This window comes from Neofelis nebulosa, chromosome 2 (assembly GCF_028018385.1).
Source record: "Neofelis nebulosa isolate mNeoNeb1 chromosome 2, mNeoNeb1.pri, whole genome shotgun sequence".
Lineage (NCBI taxonomy): Eukaryota > Metazoa > Chordata > Mammalia > Carnivora > Felidae > Neofelis > Neofelis nebulosa.
In genome coordinates this window covers 121,000,918-121,023,633 of record NC_080783.1, presented here as the reverse complement: position 1 = coordinate 121,023,633, position 22,716 = coordinate 121,000,918, and the positions used below count along the sequence as shown (strand labels likewise).

At 39.0% G+C, this 22,716-nt stretch overlaps 1 protein-coding gene across 4 annotated transcripts in view; it reads right to left on the bottom strand.

Moving 5' to 3' along the window:
- SPAG17 (sperm associated antigen 17) overlaps nt 1-22,716 on the bottom strand; it is a 242,230-nt gene that overhangs the window by 91,395 nt on the left and 128,119 nt on the right. For all 4 annotated transcript variants that reach the window (XM_058716054.1, XM_058716052.1, XM_058716053.1 and 1 more), the window contains exons 21-26: nt 20,189-20,428; nt 19,092-19,203; nt 16,827-16,985; nt 15,153-15,266; nt 4,174-4,349; nt 2,154-2,271 (exon numbers count right to left, since the gene is read on the bottom strand). In XM_058716054.1, the coding sequence (XP_058572037.1) occupies nt 2,154-2,271; nt 4,174-4,349; nt 15,153-15,266; nt 16,827-16,985; nt 19,092-19,203; nt 20,189-20,428 (919 nt within the window). The remainder of the gene's footprint in view (nt 1-2,153; nt 2,272-4,173; nt 4,350-15,152; nt 15,267-16,826; nt 16,986-19,091; nt 19,204-20,188; nt 20,429-22,716) is intronic.

Genomic DNA, 22,716 nt, shown 5'->3' with positions numbered 1-22,716 from the left:
GAAGTATTACTAACAATAAACTAATAAGCACTTACTTGGATGTTTTTATATGTTAAATGCTTTGTATATGTATTTTATTCAGCTCATCCCAGCAAACTTTTAAGGGAGACACTCACTTTCCAGGGTTTTGAAGAAATGGAGGCTGGAAAGGCTTATAGCTTCTCCAAGGTCACACAGTTAAGTGGCAGGCCTAGGAGTTGAACGGGTCTCTAGGCTTAACTATTTTCTTATGTTGTAAAAACAACTGCTGCTACCATGACCCAAAATAAACAAAAACCACCCAAAACCTAACACTGGATTAGTATGCTCCAAATTAGAAAGTATTTTCTCATTTAATACTTATAATAACCCTGTTTAGTATATGACACTATCTTATAAATGAGGAAATTCAGGTGGAGAGGGGTTATGACTTGTCCAAGGTCACCCAAGAAAGCTCTTTCTTCATATACCGCATGACCTTCCCTCCTTCTGTGCAAGGCTGACCCTAATGAAAACATTGCTCCTTTGGTATTTATGTTGTAATTATGTTCAGACTTGAATTAGGATATTCATAATATATGGAAGATTTTTAAAAGATTACATGTTCCAAGCAGAGTTATTATTAACCACATTGTCTACCATGATATAAGGATGAAAATATCAGGTTAGATAATGAAACTAATAAAAAAAGGTGGAAAGCTGGAATTTGATAATAGGATCAAGTGAACAAGCAGACAAATATGTTCTTATCTAGAAATATCCCTCTTAGTACACTCATAACATCTTTGACTTTGACTCCGGAAGACCCTTCATGGTCATCACACAGTCATCTCATCATGGAAAACCTGGGCCACTAGGAATCCTGGGAAATCGATTCCAAGATTCATGGTCTATTTTTAATAATTGATAAAGCCTAATGAAAAACAAGATTGAGACAATCAGATCAACTGCAACATTTAGTTTCTTTTCATCTGGGTGGCAAGTAAATATGACATTGAATTATTTTTCAATAGGCATACTCTTTTTCTTTGATAGATACACTTTTCCAATATGGTGTACATAAGGAAATTATAATAAAGAGAATATTTGGTTGTGAAAAAAGATCAAGACCCACTGATACAATACAACATTTATAGATGAAGAAACATGGTCTAGAGACAGTAAGTAACTGAAAGGGCCATATAGTCAGAACTCAAGTCCCAGGCCCATGTTTGCTTTGCTGCTTCTGTTAATTCTATCACAATAGTGGGTCTCCATTTAAGTGATATGCAAATTCAGTCACCAACGTGGATGCCCCAATTAGCGTAATTAAAGAAATCCTACTTGTACTTATTGTGACTAAGGTCACTCAACTCCTAAGTGGCAGAGATAAAAGTCCATTCTTGGTCCAGTGATGGCAAAGTCAGTGCTCTTAACAACTATGTGGGCCCTGTCTTCCTGCCTCTACGAAGGGACGCAGGTACATTAATTTGCTGGGCTGATCAAAACAAAGGACAGTGAGCACAAAGGAGGGAGAGGCAAGTGCAGGTTCAATGCTTGAAGGAAACCAGTCTTGTTCTCAAGTATCAGCATATGATTTTATAATGTCTGTTATTTCTGTATGGCCTCTAGGCTTTGCCATCACTGGACCAAGAATGGACTTTTATCTCTGCCACTTAGGAGTTGAGTGGCCTTAGGCAAATTAATGAACCTCCCGAAGCCTCAATTTATTTTGTAAAATGGAATTACTAGGACTTAGCTTAAAATAGTTGTATTTTTAAAAAATGTTTATTTATTTATGTTGAGAGAGAGAGAGAGAGAGAGAGAGAGAGAACATGAGCAGGGAGGGCCAGAGAGAACCCCAAGCAGGCTCCTGGCCGACAGTGCAGAGCCCAATGTGGGGCTTGATATCATGAACCATGAGATCATCATCTGAGCCAAAATCAAGAGTTGGATGTTCAACCGACTGAACCACTCAGGCGCCCCTCTAATAGTTGTATTTTTTCATGTATATTAAATATTTAGTGCCAAGCTATCAGTAAATGCTCAGAAAATGAGGGTTATTATTATTAGCCTATTGTTCATTAACAAGTATATTTAACTAGTAGGAAAATACACACTTTCAATGGTGATTTAATTGTTTTCTATATTTTTTTGCTCCACTCCCTCCTTGCTCTACACCAGCTAACACTCACCTGTAGACTCTTGCCCAATGAAGGTCACTAGGAGCCCATTGGGGCAAGACACATTTAGGTTTTGGAAAGTGGGAACATAAAGAGTCTCTTGTAAAACAGGTTCTGGTTCCACTTCTTCCTGTAAATAATTTAACATGTGAATAAGTGTTATTTTCTAAATGAGCTATTGATTTATTACGACTAAGCATGGACTTGCTGAGTGCTTAACATATGACTTCCCCATGACTAGTGGGCCCTGTGATGGAACCTAAAAAATGCATGAGTCTCTACCTTTGTGCAATTTATATTCTATATTGTAGAATGGTACATAGACATGTGAAACAATTAAACTATAGTACCAAATGGTTGGCACATCTCTCCTCAAAAAATGAAGATACCAAAGTTAATGAGAATAGTTAGGAAAGGATCATGGAGGAGTTGGGCCTTGAAGTAGGCCTTGAATGATATTTCTGTTTGCAAATGTGGGTGTAAAGGCTGACCACATCCCCACTACCCACTTTGTGTATTTTTTAAAGTTTGGGTGTTAGAGATGTTATGCTGTTAGGATATGTGTCCTTATTTTTCTCTAATAAGCAGGCATTACTTTTGTAGTAAGTAAAAACAATTTAAAAAGGGCATAAAAAGATTATTTATAAACTGATGAAGTTTGGGTGTGTCTAGGGAAAAATCCTAATTAATTTTATGCCAACTATGCCTGAATACCTGGTTGGTTAATTGCATTCCAGAATCAAAGTTATTTGGTTGCTTCCAACCAACCCCTCACGATAATAATTTCAGGTTTTCCAGTCGGCTTTCTTTCCAGTTAGCCACTAAAGTCATCCCAACCGATCCCTTGTTTCTGGATCTTTAGTTTATTCTAATTAGTCTTCTACTGTTGATCATTTAAATTGCTCTGCCTTTGTTACTAACAAATAATAAAATCTGAAAAGTTAGCTAAAAATCAATTAAAAATACAAAACCAAATTAAGAGGAAAGAAATTATGAAATTCTGTAAAATGAATAATACTGCTTAAAGACATGAACCTTGCCATGACAAATCTACCATTACACAAAAAACCAGTAATTATCTCCCATCCTTCCATTAGCGTCACTTTTTAAAAATTTTAGGAGAGCTGACTGGTTTGCTACCAAATTGCTTACAGTCAAATTAGTGAATTATCCAGGGCTATTCTGCTCAAACACCATGCAATTTTCATTTAGCAAGGGTCAAGTGTCCTGGCTTGAGAAAAGTCATCTTGCAGTAAAGCTAAATAAATATGGTACAGAGAGGCTAAGTAGCATACAAACCCCATAAGTTTTAAAGGGCCGAGGTCTGAAATCAAGATCCCTGATCTCTTTTTAACATGTTTTTTTATTCTAACGAGTTGAGTGTTTGTACATTGTACAAACTGCACAGCTGTTCTAGCAAATGCCTAAAGAGTCAAGAGTTCATCAGTGGTTTTCTTCTTGCTCCTTTTTTGATCTGTATTCTTCTATCAGGAACATGTTTGGAACCAAAGCCTCTGTGAGTGTGTGTTTGCATTGGGTGGCAGGTTGGAGGTACAGGGTGAACTGGTCTTTAGCCAGAAGCAGGCTGTCCTTCTATCCTTGGCATATAAATCTAAGCCCAAGTTTACCAAATGGAAGCGTTTCCATTATTTAATTAAAGATACTCCTCTTTCAATTGTTATTTATCTAATGAAGCTAAATAAAGTACTTAGAGAATGGTAGGAACTTAACCAACCAAGAGCAAAGAAAACTCAAGAACCAGAATGGCAAAAAAGGCTGAGCTTGTCTTGCTGAGTTTAGAATGAAAGACCTGAGAGAGATGTATATGACATATGTCTCCTGGCATAGGGACCCAACTCGTGTGTGCACATCTCTTCTCATTCATTCAAAATTGAAACTCCAGGGAATGTTAATTCATTTGCACAAGAATGTATATGTAGTGCAATAACACTATGGACCTAACTCATGATTTAAAAAAAAGTTAACACTGAGGTAGGAGTAGAGTTTTGGGATCCATGGCAAGTCCCTGTACCTTTTTCTCTTCTTCTTTTGGGTGTTCCTCTTCTTTAATTGATTCTCTGGGTTTTTCTTTGCCTTTTGATTTTGGTTTTCCTTTGCCTTGAGGAACAGTCTCTACGACAGGAATTACTGTTGCAGTAAGTGCTGATGGGATATTCAACATTGTGTCCAAATTAGGATCCTTATCCTCTATAAAGAGAAAAGGAGAAAACAAGTAAATTAGATATTCATATTGGGTATGTTTGTTAAATAAAATTGGTATCACAAACATTTACACCAGTTGGCAACAATTTTTACCTTGCTGAATATGATTTTTTCAGTTGGATAGATTTCAGGGGTAATGTAGTCATTTAAAATCAGAATTGTAAACATTGGGATACAGGTGCCCCTATGACTTAGCACTCCTGTATCCTTTGGATAAACTCCTAGTAGTGCTATTTCTAAGTCGTAGGGTAGTTCTATTTTTAATTTTTTGAGGAGCCTCCACTGGGTGTTGTATGTATGTGATGAACCATGGGAATCTACCCCCAAAACTAAGAGCACACTGTACACACTGTATGTTAGCCAATTTGACAATAAATTATATTTAAAAACCAATAAAATAGGGAGGAGAAGATGGCGGCGTAGGAGGACGCTGGGATCACCTGGTCTAGCTGATCACTTAGATTCCACCCACACCTGCCTAAATAACCCAGAAAAACACCAGAAGACCAGCAGAACAGACTCTCCAGAGCCAAGCATAGACGAGAGAGGCCCATGGAAGAGAGTAGGAAGGGCAGAGAGGTGGTGCGTGCTACATGGACTGGAGGGAGGGAGCCGGGGTGGTGGAGGGGCAGCCAGCCCACCCAGCAAGGCAGAGCCCCTGAATCTGGCTTGCAAAAGTGGAGGGCCGGACGGAGTGTGTTCTGACAGCCAGCAGGACTTAACATATGGAATGTTAAAAGTCAGCAGCTCTGCTCGGAGAGCGGGAGGGTGAGAGGATGCCAGGAGGGAGAGATGTTGAGCCCTGGAAGACAGAGCTCAGCTTGGTGGGGAACAAAGGCACTGGCAAGCGCCATTTCCCTCTCCCATCCCCCAGCCGAAATTCCAAAGGGAACCAGTTCCCATCACGAACTTGCTGGCACCGCGCAAACACCCAACGCTGTACTTCTGTGGATCCATCCTCCCTTCCGGTGCTGCAAGGCCCTTCCCGCAGCGGACCACTGATGGCAAAGCAAGCTGAGCCTACCCCTCCCATCCTGGTGCACCTTGTGGATCCACCCCAGCTAATACGCCAGACCCCATCGAAGCAGCACCACAAACCTGGCAGTGTGCAAGTAGCCCAGACAGGGGCCACACCACTCCACAGTGAGTCCTACCCCTGGGAGAGGGGAAGATAAGGTACACACCAGTCTGATTGTGGCCCCAGCAGTGGGTCTGACTGTGGCCCCGCCCACCAACACAACTTACTCCAGAAAGCACAGGGGAAGTTCCCTGCAGTTCCACACCACCCCAGGGACTATCCAAAATGATGAAACGGAAGAATTCTCCTCAAAAGAAACTCCAGGAAGTAGCAACAGCTAATGAATTGATCAAAAATGACTTAAGCACTCTAACGGAACAAGAATTTAGAATAATAGTCATAAAAATAATTGCTGAGCTTGAAAAACGTATAGAGGACAGTAGAGAAGCTATTGCTACAGAGATCAAGGGATTAAGAAATAGTCATGAGGAGCTAAAAAATGCTATAAATGAGGCACAAAATAAAATGGAGGTGAACACAGCTTGGATTGAAGAGGCAGAGGAGAGAATAGGTGAATTAGAAGATAAAAATTATGGGAAAAGAGGAAGCTGATAAAAAGAGAGATTAAAAAAAAATCCAGCAGTATGAGGGGAGAATTAGAGAACTAAGTGATGCAATCAAATGTAACAATATCCGTATGATAGGAATTTCAGAAGAGGAAGAGGGAGAGAAAGGGGCTGAAGGTGTACTTGAACAAATCATAGCTGAGAACTTCCCTGATCTGGGGAAGGAAAGAAGCATTGAACTCCAAGAGGCACAGAGAACTCCCTTCAGACGTGACTTGAATTGATCTTCTGCATGACGTATCATAGTGAAACTGGCAAAATACAAGGATAACAAGAAAATTCTGAAAGCAGCTAGGGATAAACATGCTCTATATACAGCTCTATAAACATATAAAGGGAGACCGATAAGACTAGTGACAGACCTATCTACTGAAACTTGGTAGGCCAGAAAAGAATGGCAGGAAATCTTCAATGTGATGAACAGAAAAAATATGTAGCTGAGAATCCTTTATCCAACAAGTCTGTAATTCAGAATAGAAGGAGAGATAAAGGTTTTCCAAAACACACAAAAACTGAAGAAATTCATCACCACTAAACCAGCCCTACAAGAGATACTAAGGGGGATTCTGTGAGACAAAGTACCAGAGACATCACTACAAGCATGAAACCTACAGACATCACAATGACTCTAAACCCATATCTTTCTATAATAACACTGAATGTAAATGGACTAAATGCTCTAACCAAAAGACATAGGGTATCAGAATGGGTAAAAAAATCAAGACCCATCTATTTGCTGTTTACAAGAGACTCATTTTAGACCTGAGGACACCTTCAGATTGAAAGTGACAGGATGGAGAACTATCTATCATGCTACTGGAAGTCAAAAGAAACCTGGGTAGCCATACTTATATCAGACAAACTAGACTTTAAATTAAAGGCTGTAACAAGAGATGAAGAGGGGCATTATATAATCATCACAGGGTCTATCCATCAGGAAGAGCTAACAATTATAAATGTCTATGCGCCGAATACAGGAGCCCCCAAATATATAAAACAATTACAAACATAAGCAACCTTACTGATAAGAATGTGGTAATTTCAGGGGACTTTAATACTCTACTTACAACAATGGGTAGATCATCTAGACACAGGATCAATAAAGAAACAAGGGCCCTGAATGATACATTGGATCAGATGGACTTGACAGATATATTTAGAACTCTGCATGCCAAAGCAACAGAATATACTTTCTTCTCGAGTGCACATGGAACATTCTCCAAAATAGATCACATACTGGGTCACAAAACAGCTCTTCATAAGTATACAAGAATTGAGATCATACCATGCACACTTTCAGACCACGATGCTATGAAGCTTGAAATCAACCACAGGAAAAAGTCTGGAAAACCTCCAAAAGCATGGAGGTTAAAGAACACCTTACTAAAGAATGAGTGGGTCAACCAGGCAATTAGAGAAGAAATTTAAAAATATATGGAAACAAACGAAAATGAAAATACAACAATCCAAACGCTTTGGGATGCAGCGAAGGCAGTCCTGAGAAGAAAATACACTGCAATCCAGGCCTATCTCAAGAAACAAGAAAAATCCCAAATACAAAACCTAACAGCACACCTAAAGGAAATAGAAGCAGAACAGCAAAGACAGCCTAAACCCAGCAGAAGAAGAGAAATAATAAAGATCAGAGCAAAAATAAACAATGTAGAATCTAAAAAAACTGTCGAGCAGATCCATGAAACCAAGAGTTGTTTTTTTGAAAAAATAAACAAAATTGATAAACCTCTAGCCAGGCTCCTCAAAAAGAAAAGGGAGATGACCCAAATAGATAAAATCATGAATGAAAATGGAATTATTACAACCAATCCCTCAGAAATACAAGCAATTATCAGGGAATATTATGAAAAATTATATGCCAACAAACTGGATAACCTGGAAGAAATGAACAAATTCCTAAGCACCCACACCCTTCCAAAACTAAAACAGGAAGAAATAGAAAACTTGAACAGACTCATAACCAATGAAGAAATTGAATCAGTTACCAAAAATCTGCCAACAAATAAGAGTCCAGGACCAGATGGCTTCCCTGGGGAATTCTACCAGATATTTAAAGCAGAGATAATACCTATCCTTCTCAAGCTGTTCCAAAAAATAGAAAGGGAAGGGAAACTTCCAGATTCATTCTATGAAGCCACTATTACTTTGATTCCTAAACCAGACAGAGACCCAGTAAAAAAAGAGAACTACAGGCCAATATCCCTGATGAATATGGATGCAAAAATTTTCAATAAGATATTAGCAAATCGAATTCAGCACCATATAAAAATAATTATTCACCATGATCAAGTGGGATTCATTCCTGGGATGCAGGGCTGGTTCAACATTCGCAAATCAATCAATGTGATACATCACATTAATAAAAGAAAAGAAAAGAACCATACGATCCTGTCAATTGATGCAGAAAAAGCATTTGACAAAATTCAGCATCCTTTCTTAATAAAAACCCTCGAGAAAGTCAGGATAGAAGGAACATACTTAAACATCATAAAAGCCATTTATGAAAAGCCCACAGCTAACATCATCCTCAATGGGGAAAAACTGAGAGCTTTTCCCCTGAGATCAGGAACACGACAGGGATGTCCACTCTCACCACTGTTGTTTCACATAGTGTTGGAAGTGCTAGCACCAGCGATCAGACAACAAAAGGAAATCAAAGGCATCAAAATTGGCAAAGATGAAGTCAAGCTCTCACTTTTTGCAGATGACATGATATTATACATGGAAAACCCAACAGACTCCACCAAAAGTCTGCTAGAACTGATACATGAATTCAGGAAAGTTGCAGGATACAAAATCAATGTAAAGAAATCAGTTGCATTCTTATACACTAATAATGAAGCAACAGAAAGACAAATAAAGAAACTGATCCCATTCACAATTGCACCAAGAAGCATAAAATACTTAGGAATAAACCTGACCAAAGATGTAAGAGATCTGTATGCTGAAAAGTATAGAAAGCTTATGAAGGAAATTGAAGAAGATATAAAGAAATGGAAAAACATTCTGTGCTCATGGATTGGAAGAATAAATATTGTTAAAATGTGAATACTACCCAAAGCTCTCTACACATTCAATGCAATCCCAATAAAAATTGCACCGGCATTCTTCTCAAAGCCAGAACAAGCAATCCTAAAATGTGTATAGAACCACAAAAGACCCCGCATGGCCAAAGTGATTTTGAAGAAGACCAAAGCGGGAGGCATCACAATACCAGACTTTAGCCTCTACTACAAAGCTGTAATCATCAAGACAGCATGGTATTGGCACAAAAACAGACACATAGACCAATGGAATAGAATAGAAACCCCAGAATTAGACCCACAAAAGTATGGCCAACTAATCTTTGACAAAGCAGGAAAGAATATCCGATGGAAAAAAGACAGTCTCTTTAACCAATGGTGCTGGGAGAACTGGACAGCAACATGCAGAAGGATGAAACTAGACCACTTTCTCACACCATTCACAAAAATAAACTCAAAATGGATAAAGGACCTGAATGTGAGACAGGAAACCATCAAAACTCTAGAGGAGAAAGCAGGAAGAAACCTCTCTGACTTCAGCCGCAGCAATTTCTTACTTGACACATCCCCAAAACAAAAGGAAATTAAAAACAAAAATGAACTATTGGGACCTCATGAAGATAAAAAGCTTCTGCACTGCAAAGGAAACAATCAACAAAACTAAAAGGCAACCAATGGAATGGGAAAAGATATTTGCAAATGACATATCAGACAAAGGGCTAGTATCCAAAATCTATAAAGAGCTCACCAAACTCCATACCCAAAAAACAAATAATCCAGTGAAGAAATGGGCAAAAAGCATGAATAGACACTTCTCTAAAGAAGACATCCAGATGGCCAACAGGCACATGAAAAGATGGTCAACGTCGCTCCTCATCAGGGAAATACAAATCAAAACCACACTGAGATACCACCTCACACCAGTCAAAGTGGCTAAAATGAATAAATCAGGAGACTATAGATGCTGGAGAGGATGTGGAGAAACAGGAACCCTCTTGCACTGTTGGTGGGAATGCAAACTGGTTCAGCTGCTCTGGAAAACAGTGTGGAGGTTCCTCAAAAAATTAAAAATAGATCTACCCTATGACCCAGGCATAGCACTGCTAGGAATTTACCCAAGGGATATAGGAGTGCTGATGCATAGGAGCACTTGTACCCCAATGTGTATAGCAGCACTTTCAACAATAGCCAAATTATGGAAAGAGCCCAAATGCCCATCAACTGATGAATGGATAAAGAAATTGTGGTTTATATACACAATGGAATATTACTTGACAATGAGAAAGAATGAAATATGGCCTTTTGTAGCAACGTGGATGGAACTGGAGAGTGTTATGCTAAGTGAAATAAGTCACACAGAGAAAGTCAGATACTATATGTTTTCATTCTTATGTGGATCCTGAGAAACTTACCAGAAGACCATGGGAAGGGGAAGAAAAAAAAAAAACAGAGAGGGAGAGAGCCAAACCATAAGAGACTCTTAAAAACTGAGAATAAACTGAGGGTTGATGGGGGATGGGAGGGAGGGGAGGGTGGGTGATGGGTATTGAGGAGGGCACCTTTTGGGATGAGCACTGGGTGTTGTATGGAAACCAATTTGACAATAAATTTCATATTGAAAAAAATAAAATAAAAACCAATAAAATAAAATAACATATAAGGCCTGAAAAGAATCAGAATTATAGTTAAAAAAATCTCAGGTACTGAATACTTTGACATATTTGATGCCATTATTTCACATGTTCTTGCCTTCCCGTCTATATTATGAACTCCTAATTATAGGGCAATAACTGTATATTTGAGAAATATTTATTGAGAGGCTCTTATATGCAAAATATTTGGACCAGTGGGTAATAATAACAAAATGTATAAAAGACCTTATGAAGCCAATATAGTCTAAATAAGATTTATACTCAAATAGCTTCAATACAAGGACATATTAAATAGGAAAATAAGGGATACAGATAAGGAAATTCAGAAAAGAAATTGTTTTGTTTAGTTGAGATGATGAAAAGAAGTCATAGATTGATTTTATGCTCAATATAGCAATGGATTGTCAGAATTGTCAAAGGAGAGCTGATCTCTGAAGGAATTATGTTGGAATCTTCTGAGCATAATTTGCATCTTGAGTTCTATTCTCCTCCGGGTTCCAGAGTAATACTCCCACGTGAATCTCCTCTTCCTTCTTTGGGCAATTTCTTTCTGTCTCTTTACTGGTTCTTCCTGTCTCGTGAATCCTTAACTGTCATTAAATTTCAAGGATTCTTCCCTTATGCTTACACAAAGGATGTGTTTTAACTCTGGCTACTCATAATAATTACTGAATTACAAAAAAAAAAAAACAAAAAAACAAAAAAACAAAAAACAAAAAACTCAGCACTCTCCCACCCCCTTGACCCTCTGAATCACTCTCTCTACAGATGAGGCACAGGTATTTACACCTGTGAAAAATCACATGTGATTGTGATACACAGCCAGGACTGAGCACCTTTATTACATACAATAGACCTGAATATCTCATATACTACTGGAGGTCCAACTATCATCTACATACTGATGACTCCAAAATTTACATCTCAAGGCATGACCTTTCTTTCTGAGCATCAGATTCGTATGTGCAACTGCCTTTAGACATCTCCCCCGGTTGTCGTACTGGAGACGTTTCAAACTCAGTGATTCTCTCTTTTCCTAGGAAAGGAAAGTCTAGGTACTCAAATCTCATTTAATGACCAATCAAGCACCTCATTTCCCAAGTTAGACAGTGAGGCCATTTGCATTTTCTCTTTTTGGCTGACCCTATACAACCAGGAACCAAGCCATCAGAAATTTCTCTTGAATGATGCCTCTCCTATCTAGTCCTCCCTTTGCTTGTAGTCTCACTGATCTCTTGATTTTCTGTAGCAGGCTCCTAACTGGTATGACACCTCCAATACCACCATTTCAGTGTATTCTTCAAACTATCACTAAAATTATATTCCTAATATGAAATCCAATCATGTCACTTCCCTTCCCCTACTTAAACACCTCTGACACTCACTGATCTTATAGGGCATACAGGACTCATTTTCCTCTACTCCAGCCACACTCAACTTTTCACCTTTCTGTAAAGATGGCATGCTTTTACACAATTGTACATTTATACAAATGGTTCTTACTATCTAGAATTGCCTTTCCTTGTTGCTTTGTCTGGATAGTTCCCATTCGTCTCTATAGTACCACCTCAGATGCTGTATTTTCTCTCTGAAGTATTTTCTAGCTGCCCCTGGAACTCTGTTTATATATAATTTCTAGCACTTCTAAAGTTATTTCTCTATTTATGTTTTCTCTCCCCATTAGACAATGAGTTTTTTTGAGTAGATATGCTATGGTTTTATTCATCATCATGGCTCAGTGCCAGCAAGATCCCCGACCCATAGGAAATACAGTATATAAACAAGTGAATGATGTCCAGTTATAGGCAGTTGGAAACTCCTCTCTCTCATCCCCATCCACTTACTCATTCAGTAAATATTTATTGAGTACCTACTATCATGAACTAGGAATTGGGTAACCAATGACGAACGAGGCTACACGGAATTTACACTGTAATGAGTAGACAAATGAAAAAACCCTCAGGTACAATGGCATGTGTTACGTCCATGATAGAGGAGGTACAGGGGTCCATGGGAACACAAAAGAAGGGAATCGAACACAAAATGCCTCTATACAACTTATACTTTGACTATACTACACAGTTTGCCTTTCCATAAACAAGTCGTGCTTTTATGTTACTGAGATTTTTGTGCACACTGTTCTTAGCAATTAGAATTCCCTTTTCCTTTGATTCTTTGCTTAGGCAATTCCCACTCACTTCCAAAGACCCAGTTCACATGCTACCGCCACTCGATCTGTGAAGTCTTTCTCAGAGCAAGCAATCTGTAAGCTGAGACCTGAAGGATGGTAGGAAGCTTAACTGTCATAAGTGGCGGTACATGCAGCAGGAGAAAGTGGTCCGAGCAAGAGGCAAAGCATGAGCAAATGGCCAGAGATAAGAGAAAGCACTCAAGGAACTAAAAGTCACAAAAAGAATCGGGTAGGTGGAAACAGCCCAGATGCCCATCAACAGACGAATGGATAAATAAAATGTCCCATATACATATCACAGAATACTATTCAGTCTTAAAAAGGAAGGAAATTCTGCAATGTGAGACAACACTGATGGATCATTGAGGAAATTATGCTTAGTGAAATAATCCAGTCGCAGAAAGACAAATACTGTACGATTCCATTTACATGAGTTATCTAAAATAGTCAAAATAATAGAATCAAAGTGTAAAATGGCGGTGCCAGGGGCTCAGGGAGAAGGAAATGGGGAGTTATTACTCAATGGGTAAAAAGTTTCAGTTAAGCAAGATGAATAAGCTCTGGAAAGCTGTATGTACCCAATTATGGGGGGGATAACTGGACTGGAAATTTGTTTAGTTATTAGCAGATAAAAGTTCTTAAATATTACTATTATGTGCATACGTAAGGAGTTTATATTTTTTGTAAAGACTCATGCCTCCAATATTTTTAATACACGAAAAGTAAACCATTACTTTTTTTTAAGTTTGGATTTTAATTCGTTAGTTAACATGCTTTGTTATATTGGTTTCAGGTGTACAATATAGCGATTCAACAATTCCGTACGTCATCCTATGCTCATCATGACAAGTGTACTCCTTAATCCCTAATTGCTCTCTATAACTAAGAGTCTATTTCTTAAAAATAAAAGTCTGTCTCTTGATTTCTCTCTCTCTCTCTCTCTTTTCCCTTTGCTCGTTTGTTTTGTTTCTCAAATTCCACATATGAGTGAAATCATATGGTATTTGTCTTTCTCTGCCTGACTTATTTCACTATAGTGTCTATAGTATAGACTTTTGAACAGTATTTTTTCTTCTAATCCATGAGCGTTGGGATGCCTTTCCACTTGTTTCACACTGGAAACAATTTCAAATGCAGTACTTATAACTTGAAATTAGGAACATTTGTTTTAAATGGAATACTTGCACAATAACTTAAGGATTAAATAAAAAATAGGGAAATCACTTAAGAAACAGCAGCAGTAGAGTTGATTGTAGAGTGTAAATGTCTTAATCTGAAATCATGATAAGAATGGATAGGACTTTTTAGTGACTGTGTATGATAATGAATCTAATACATAATTTGTTAGGCACAGAATGACTTCAAGTGCTGGCTCAGAAACAAACCAAATACAAAATTAAAAGATAAAACCCCAAATAAAACAAAAATACTAACAAATTTAATGGGCTCTCTGACTCACTAGAGTACTACAATATTTTGTACAAGGTAAGAAAAAGATTATAACGATCCAATGGAATATTGTCTCTGCATAAAAAGAGCTAGATAGCAAGGCAGATAAAACTACACATAGTTTTAAGGCTATATAGCATAGGGATTATCTTTTGATTTTGTAAAGTTTTTTCTTTTTAATGAAATCTGTGTGTTTAGATCCTTGTAACATGCATGGGAACCCACAAGATTTCCTAGTTGGTTCTTGGTTAAGTGACATATTATTTTGTGGTTTGTAAGGAAATAGCTTCCAGTTGGAGAATTTGTTCATTAAAAGTGGGGTAAAGAAATCCTTCAAGATGTCCAGTGAATGGCTCCTTTAAGGCTGTTAAGTTCTGAAGTACATTGAGATTCCACAATCACAGGATTCGTAAAAATATTATTATGTGGAAAACCAAGAGGATTCCTTGAGAAATCATGCTTTTTTTTGGCACCAACTAATGGACTTATTTTCCTGGGCTAGTTAACAAAGATAACTGAAATTATTTATCTATCTATCTATAAAATTTTATATGTATATGTGACTATATGTAAAATTACATATGATAAGTTCTTTTTCAAATGTCAAAGCACTGTTTTTTTCTATGTATGAAAGATTATACATGTACATATATGTAAATACACATGTATATATACACACTCACACATATATTCCCACCTTTCAGGAAAAGAGGGGCATTAAATCAGAATGTGTTTATCAACAAGTGAGCAGGTTGAGGATGGACAGGTACCGTTGGTCATGGGACACTTATCCTTGTTGTTGTGTTTATTTTACCTGGTGTCATTCCACTTGGTCCATAGTAACTTATTGAGAGGCAGATGCCATTTTCTAAGGTGGCTGAAAAAGATCCAAACTTGCTGACAGCTTTATTCCCTGCATCTGATTCTTCTAAAAGACAAAATCAAATCAAGGACATTTCCATTTTATTAAAAAGAAATATAAGCAAAATCAGTGCAAAGTGGAAATCGTGTATATAAAAACATAGATATGATTTTTCTTAATGTTTATTTAATTTTAAGAGAGAGAGAGAGAGATGGAGCAGGAGTGGGGGAGGGGCAGAGGGAGAGAGGGAGACACAGAATCCGAAGCAGGCTCCAGGCTCTGAGCTGTCAGCACAGAGCCTGACACGGGGCTTGAACCCATGAACTGTGAGATAATGACCTGAGCTGAAGTCAGCCGCCCAACTAACGGAGCCACCCAGGCACCCCAAAACACGGATATGATTAAGTAAATTATTGATATATATGTATATACCAATAAATCACTATGAAATAATTAGAAAACTTTGTTTTTGAAGAATATTTAATGAGTAAGAAAATGTTCCTGATCATAAAGTAAGAAATACACTATGATAGCAGTTACCGCTGTGGTGACAGAATTATGGGCAACTGTTATTTTCTTTAAATATTCAAATTTCATAATTTTTAAAAAAATAATAAACCACATATTCTTATATCAGGCAAAACGAAGAAAAGTAACTAAAAATTTTATGTTTTAAGCTCTTGGGTACATTCAAACTTGTCAAGCATTGTGTTTTTGAGTTTGGAGAACACTGATCATAACTGAATCTACTGGTAAGATTTAGTTATATATTTTATTAGTAACTTGAGTTCAAAACGTTTGGTTGACTCTTCCCTTTTGCAGGTATAATCCATGTCACATTGGGCAGGAAGCATTTAGTCTTCCCAGGTGGTGCTGCCTGGAGATGTTAAATAGTGTTATCGGGAAGTTTCATGGTGTATAATCACAGGACGTCTACCTGGAGCTCCCAACTACCAGAGGTAGAGACACTCAAGACTAAATATAGGATTTTTCTCTTGTCCTTGTAACCTAAAAAATGTGATACAATGGGGAAAACTAAGTGATAGAGCACAGAAGGAAACCCCATCATTTGTAGTGAATATTGGAGAAAAGCTAAAGCTTTAGGAGAAATGAATTAATGAGAACCCAAGTCCTAGAGATTGCACTTGGTACAAGTTGTGTAAAAGATTCAGACAAGGATGGACATTGCACACTCAATGTTGCTACTTAAAAGCAGCCACCTATATAGACTCTGTGTGACAACTGGACTCAAGAGCTGGGCATCCAGATGGGGTAAAACCCAAGTGAGTAGCCCACTATCATGGGCTGTGTGTGCAGGGTATGTACACATTACCTCAGGGAAAATGTACATAAGCAAAATGGCAAAGCGCTTGCCTTACTATCTGGAAAAATTACACTAAGTGGTAGCGATGCATGTGTGTTGCTGTCAGATGCATGGGTCTGACGCACTGCTGGAAGGCTAACCTCCACTCACGCAAGGACTAACCTCCACTCACGCAAGGACCAACCTCCACTCACGCAAGGACAAACCTCCACTCACACAAGGACCAACCTCCACTCAGGCAAAGACCAACCTCCACTCACGCAAGGACTAACCTCCACTCACGCAAAGAGGCAGCCACTTGCCTGTGTCAAGCTTTTGCTCTTCCTCTCTTTCTTCTTTCTCATCTTCCAAAGAACTATCCTCTTCTTTTTTTTCCTTTTTCACAATTTTCTTAGGGTCTTTTAAATGAATTATAAAAGTGTGCTTGTCCTTTTTCACAGTCGCTTTGATAAAAGTTGGCCCTGGGGAAAATCAGGGGATAGAAGGTGGGCTTGCTGGTCATACCCCATTAGGGCGCTTGACAAGACATGTACGTAAGGCAGCATAGAATGTACTCCAGGGAGTGGAAACACCTACGGATATCACTAGTTTACAAAAAGATGCCTAAAGGAAGAGAGTGAGGGTGGAATCCCAGAAATGAATGGCAGGTGGATCAGGGAGATGTTGCAGAGTTTCTTCTTCTTCTTTTTTTAAAGTAAATTTTTTTTTTACTGTCAATTTATTTTGAAGAAGAGAGGCACAGAGTGCAAGCAAAGGAGGGGCAGAGAGGGAGACACAGAATCCCAAGCAGTCTCCGGGCTCTGAGCTGTCAGCACAGAGCCTGATGCAGGACTCAAACTCATGAACCAGGAGATCATGACCCGAGCTGAAGTCGGACACTTAACCAACCGAGCCCCCCAGGCGCCCCTGTTTGCAGACTTTCTCATCAAATTACAGAAGAGAAAATACATTGGCTGAGGCTACCTACACTCAATTTTGTGATTAATCACATGAGTCAGTTGATGTGAAAGGGTTTTACAATTTATAAAGAATTACATCAATTAGTTATAGCAGTTATTATTGTTGATAGCAACAAATAAGCATTTTCCTAACGGCCCATTCTCTCTTCTAGTGTTCTGACTCGTTTTTGGTCCCCTTTCTCAGCTTTCTTCTTCTTTTTAAAATTCAGCATATTCTTTTCAATGTTGAGAGGGCGACCATCTCCCAAAACTGATAGGATTAGGATAAAATTACTGTATTTACTGTGACCCACTTGAAACTAATAAACGTATGCATATTCAAATCTCGATGAGAGCAAGGAATAGTTATTGAAAATAGAACATAACAGCACACAACTTGAGTCCAGTAGTTTTCTCAGTTATGTGATTCTAAGCTCCATTTTTAATGACTACTAATTGTACCCTGTACCCAAGGATGATATTCAAAATATCAAATACTAAAACACATGATAATATAAATATGTGTACCTATATATTAATAACAACCCCTGCCATGTTTCCAGTAAACAAACCTTATATAATAAAATGGCCTGACATTTGATGTAAGCTGTACCACCAAGCACTGTTTAAATAATTTGAATAACTTTCAGGCTTTTTGATTTTAAAAATTATTGGTGTGATCTTTTATTTGATGTGGCAGTTACTTACTATCTAATAACGCTTCTGCTTGAGCCATGATTTCACACAGGGAACAGCATCTAATGGTTGTAATAATTTCCTCATTAAATGCCTTGTTATTAGATGACAAGAGAGAAGGAAAGAGAGAGGGACTGAGAGAGAGGGAGGTAGGGAGGGGAGAAGGAGAGGAGGGAGAAGAGGGTAGGCTGGCATCAGGTAGAGTGTGGGAATAGGAGGAGCCCGTGTTGCCCCCTCCCGGGGGGCATAACCTTGTGGACACTACACAGGGTCTTCCCGGACCTCCTCACATCTCTCAGAGACGACCAGCTAGCTCCAATCCACCTGAGAGATCTTTAAGGGGCAGTGAAAAGATAAGCCTTCAAAGATGTCCCTGATAGGTTCCCGGGGAAGAAATATGCATTTTCTTCATGCTGTTTCCAGATTAGGTCCTCTGCAGTGCATCTGCCAGATTCCTCTCCCACTCACAGGCTTCTGAATCCAGAAGCAACTTCTCTGTAGCTCAAATAACTGACCTCGGCGGCAGGCCCCCAAACTCTGTGCTCCAGACACCAACCCAGAAATTTGCTGTAAACTCACAGTACGTGCTTGGTTTCTGATATGTCACTACGTGTTGTGATTAATACTACTAATTAACTCTTTGCTTGTTGTGGTTACGGTTACAATATTTCCCGATCATAGAGAAATATGTTAGGACTTTCACCACTGGAATTTTCTTCACAGAGCGTCCCAGCTAACCTCTCTGCTGGCCCGTGCCCTGCAGGCGATTGTAACAGAAGAGTGTGAAGTCTGGAAATCCTGAATGTGGCGCATAAGAAACTGCAGTGGCCACATCACCACCCTCACCTATCACACTCATGGTTCAAGACCCCGAGACCACCTGAAAGGGTTTACTATCTTCCAAGCTATTAACCAGCTGCCTTCAAAACGTACCTTTTTCAAATGTTGTCTTCTCTACTTCAATCTGCCCTCCATCTGAAGGATACAGGTAAGAATTTGTTCCAGAGATTTGGATGGGTATCTCTCCCATATTGTATCCACAAAACTACAAGGGAAAAATCATGCTTTGAGTGTGGAGCTGCAATTGACAAGAATCAGCTCATCGATGTGAGCCAGTTCCAGTCGCCATAAGCTCAATTTCTGCTAAATGAATGTCTGTCACTCTGCAGACTCAGAGGCCCATGTCCATATTATCTTTAGCACCTCCTGTGGTCTTACAGTGACAGGCAGAATTAAAGGAGGTCCAAGATTTTAAAATCTGTTCAGTGGAGCGCCCAGATACCCTAGTGCAAATCAAATGACTGTACTACTGAAAAGCAGTGGGAGAAGAAATCGATTTCTCTTCTGTTGGCTGTTAATTTTCTGTTTAAAGTGAACTGATATCTTGAGGAATATTGACACTTTATTCTTTATTTTTTGACACACTACATTTTACAAAGTCCTATGGTAAAGGCATGTTTTACTAAATGTTGCTAATAGAGCTCCCAGTGATTGATGATGCATGCTAACATCTGAGAACTGGCTTAGAGTAGCTGCTAGAAAGGACAAGGGCTGTTTCATTTCTTTTCCGTCCATCTCTTTCCCATTAGGTTTTCCTCATAAGACTGCCTGAGGGAGAGGTTTTACCAAAGCATACGAGCAAAAAACGTGGGTGTCTACTCAGCAGGTCCTGTCATGGAGACAAACACAGCCAACCTCTGTGCTCACTGTGATCTTTCATAGTTGCTTATTTACACTAACCTAAATGAATGTTTTTGTGTCAAATCTCCATTCTCCTGCCCTGAGTAACCTGGCTTCAGGGCACTCATGGAAAACTGGCCTCAGGGTGTTCCTATCTTGGTGACTGGCTACAAAGAACATCCTAGGCATTAGAGGGTGGAGTAGGGTCTGAGATCATCTTTGCTACAAGAAACTCCACGGCCTTCGGTGGGGTCAGTGAAGACTGGGAAACTTGTGTTTCCACAGAAGCTGTGTTTCTCCCAAAACAATGAGTAAGGACCCAAAGAGGCTTCTTACAACATCGATTTTACCGGATAAACAATCCCAGGTTCTGGATGCTGGGGGTGCTCCTCTGTTATTTCTGGGATCTTCAGCTGGTCTTCTTTAGGTTTCTCCTTCAAAAAAGATTTTCTGTTCACAAGCTTACTGTCTTCTTTCTCTACCTTTTCCTTGCCTTTCTTTCTGCCGGTTTCCTTACTCTTCTTTTCTGCTTTTTTTTCTTCCTTTAAGCGCTCTTCTTCTGCTAATCGATCTTGTTCTTCTTTCCATGCCTGTGAACACATTCAAAAAAATTAATGGGATTTTGAAACACATTAGATCCCACTCAGATTCATTTGGGAGAGTATTTCAAATGCTTTTTGTAAGTGGTATCTCTAACAAGTTAACATCCTGACCTGGAGACCCTGCATTTAGCTTTGCTTCTCTTCTCTCACCCAACTTCCTGGTACGACACCCTGCCAAAGCTCTTCAAATGTTACCCTTTACTCAGCTGCTTCTCTCACCCGCTGCTGCAATTTTCTTTAACGCAGGTCTTCTTATCTTCAGCCTGAACTATTACAACAGCTTCTTAGCTGGTCTCCCTGCTTCCTATACTTTTCCACATGAGCTGAATCCCCAATTTAGATCGTAAACATGGTTAATCAGCAATATGGCAGACCAGATGTTCAAAGAAACATTCCTGGCACAAAATATTTCAAAAGTGATAGGTAAAATATAAAATCATCATAGTGCATAGCAGGGCTGGCAGCAAATTGAGAGGTATGAGAAAGCACTAATCCAGTAAGGAACAGGAGAACTGAGGAGAGAAGTTTCCGACGGCTATCTGCCCATCCCTGGAGGCCTAGAACTGGAGTTTTGATGGGCTACAGGGACTAGAGCAATAACATGGGAGTCAGACCTATGAAAAGAGCAGGTATTTTTAAAAATGACACCTTTGTTGGGTGAACTAAAAACTTATCTTTCCCCATACAGGAAAACCATGAATTCTAGCTTGCTTCCTTGGCCCTGCGTGAAAGGTGAGGTGGGGTGGGAGGAGTCTTCCCTGAGAACTAACCACAAGTCTATCTTCACAGAATGCCAAAATGTACATTGCCTTAAAAACGTATTCTAGGGGCGCCTGGGTGGCGCAGTCGGTTAAGCGTCCGACTTCAGCCAGGTCACGATCTCGCGGTCCGTGAGTTCGAGCCCCGCGTCAGGCTCTGGGCTGATGGCTCGGAGCCTGGAGCCTGTTTCCGATTCTGTGTCTCCCTCTCTCTCTGCCCCTCCCCCGTTCGTGCTCTGTCTCTCTCTGTCCCAAAAATAAATAAAAAATGTTAAAAAAAAAAAAACACGTATTCTAAAAAGACTGTGGGTAGATATGAGCTCACAAATGAAAATCACAAAACGTGAGGAAGTAAGCCAAAAGCAAGAATGTGGAGAAGAAACAAACTATGAGAACATATCTGCCAAGACTGAAGGTATTGGAATTATCAAATAGAGGATGTAAAATAAGTATTTTAATCTGCTTAGTCTTTAATTTGCTTCAAGAGAAGAAAGGATCAAAAGTATAAATAAGAAATAAGACATTTTTAATAGGCAGTAAAAATAAGATGAGTTTGAAAGCCCTCTTAGAAATGGAATAGACCTTTAGAAAAGCAGTACAGTATTTAAATAGGTAATGGTTGAGTCATTTCCAGAGTTGATGAAAGACACAAATCCTAACAGTCAGGAAGGCCAAAGAGTTAAAAGCAGGCAGTAATGGTCGTGTGCTGGATCTACCTCAGGTTGACTGGAAAGAGTTTATTGGTAAGTTTTCAGGAATTTTGCGAGCTGGATGTTAACTACAGCCATTATTTAAAATTAAATTATACGAATGCACACTCAAACAACATATGAAAAACAAAGACATTAAATACTCAAAACTTACCACCTTCTTCTTTTTTTTTTTTTTTTTAATGTTTATTTTTGAGAGAGAGAGAGAGACAGAGCATGAGCGGGGTGCGTCTGAGAGAGAGGGAGCCACAGAATCTGAAGCAAAAACTTAGCGCCTTCTTAATTGTTTTGTTACATTTCCCTATTATCTATGTTTTTGATGTTATTTATATCAATTATATCTGTATCATAGATATAATATGCGTGCAATGTAATGGTGTGCGACTGCATAATGCTTCCAGTGCTGCATTCAGCGACGTCATATTGATGGCCTGATGGGAGTTTTTATACTACACATATCAGCAAATGCTACAAAGCACGGACCAATTGACTGTTGGTTATCCAGAGTCATGAAAGTGATGGTGAAAATGTTAATAATGCAGATTAAATTTAAAAGTGTTCTGTTTGGAGTTGTTACATTGTAACTAGTAGTACAATAAACTGAGGAAATATTCTTCTATTATCTAAAAAGTGATGCAGCTACCAAGTGAGGAACACCAAGGCTTGCTGCCAAACACAAGGAGCTAGGAAGGGTCAAGAAAGGATCCTCCCCCAGAGCCTACAGAGAGAGAATTACCCTGCCACCAGCTTGCTTCCAGATTTCTAGCCTCCAGAATTGTGAGACAATACATTTTTGTTGCCTGGAAGC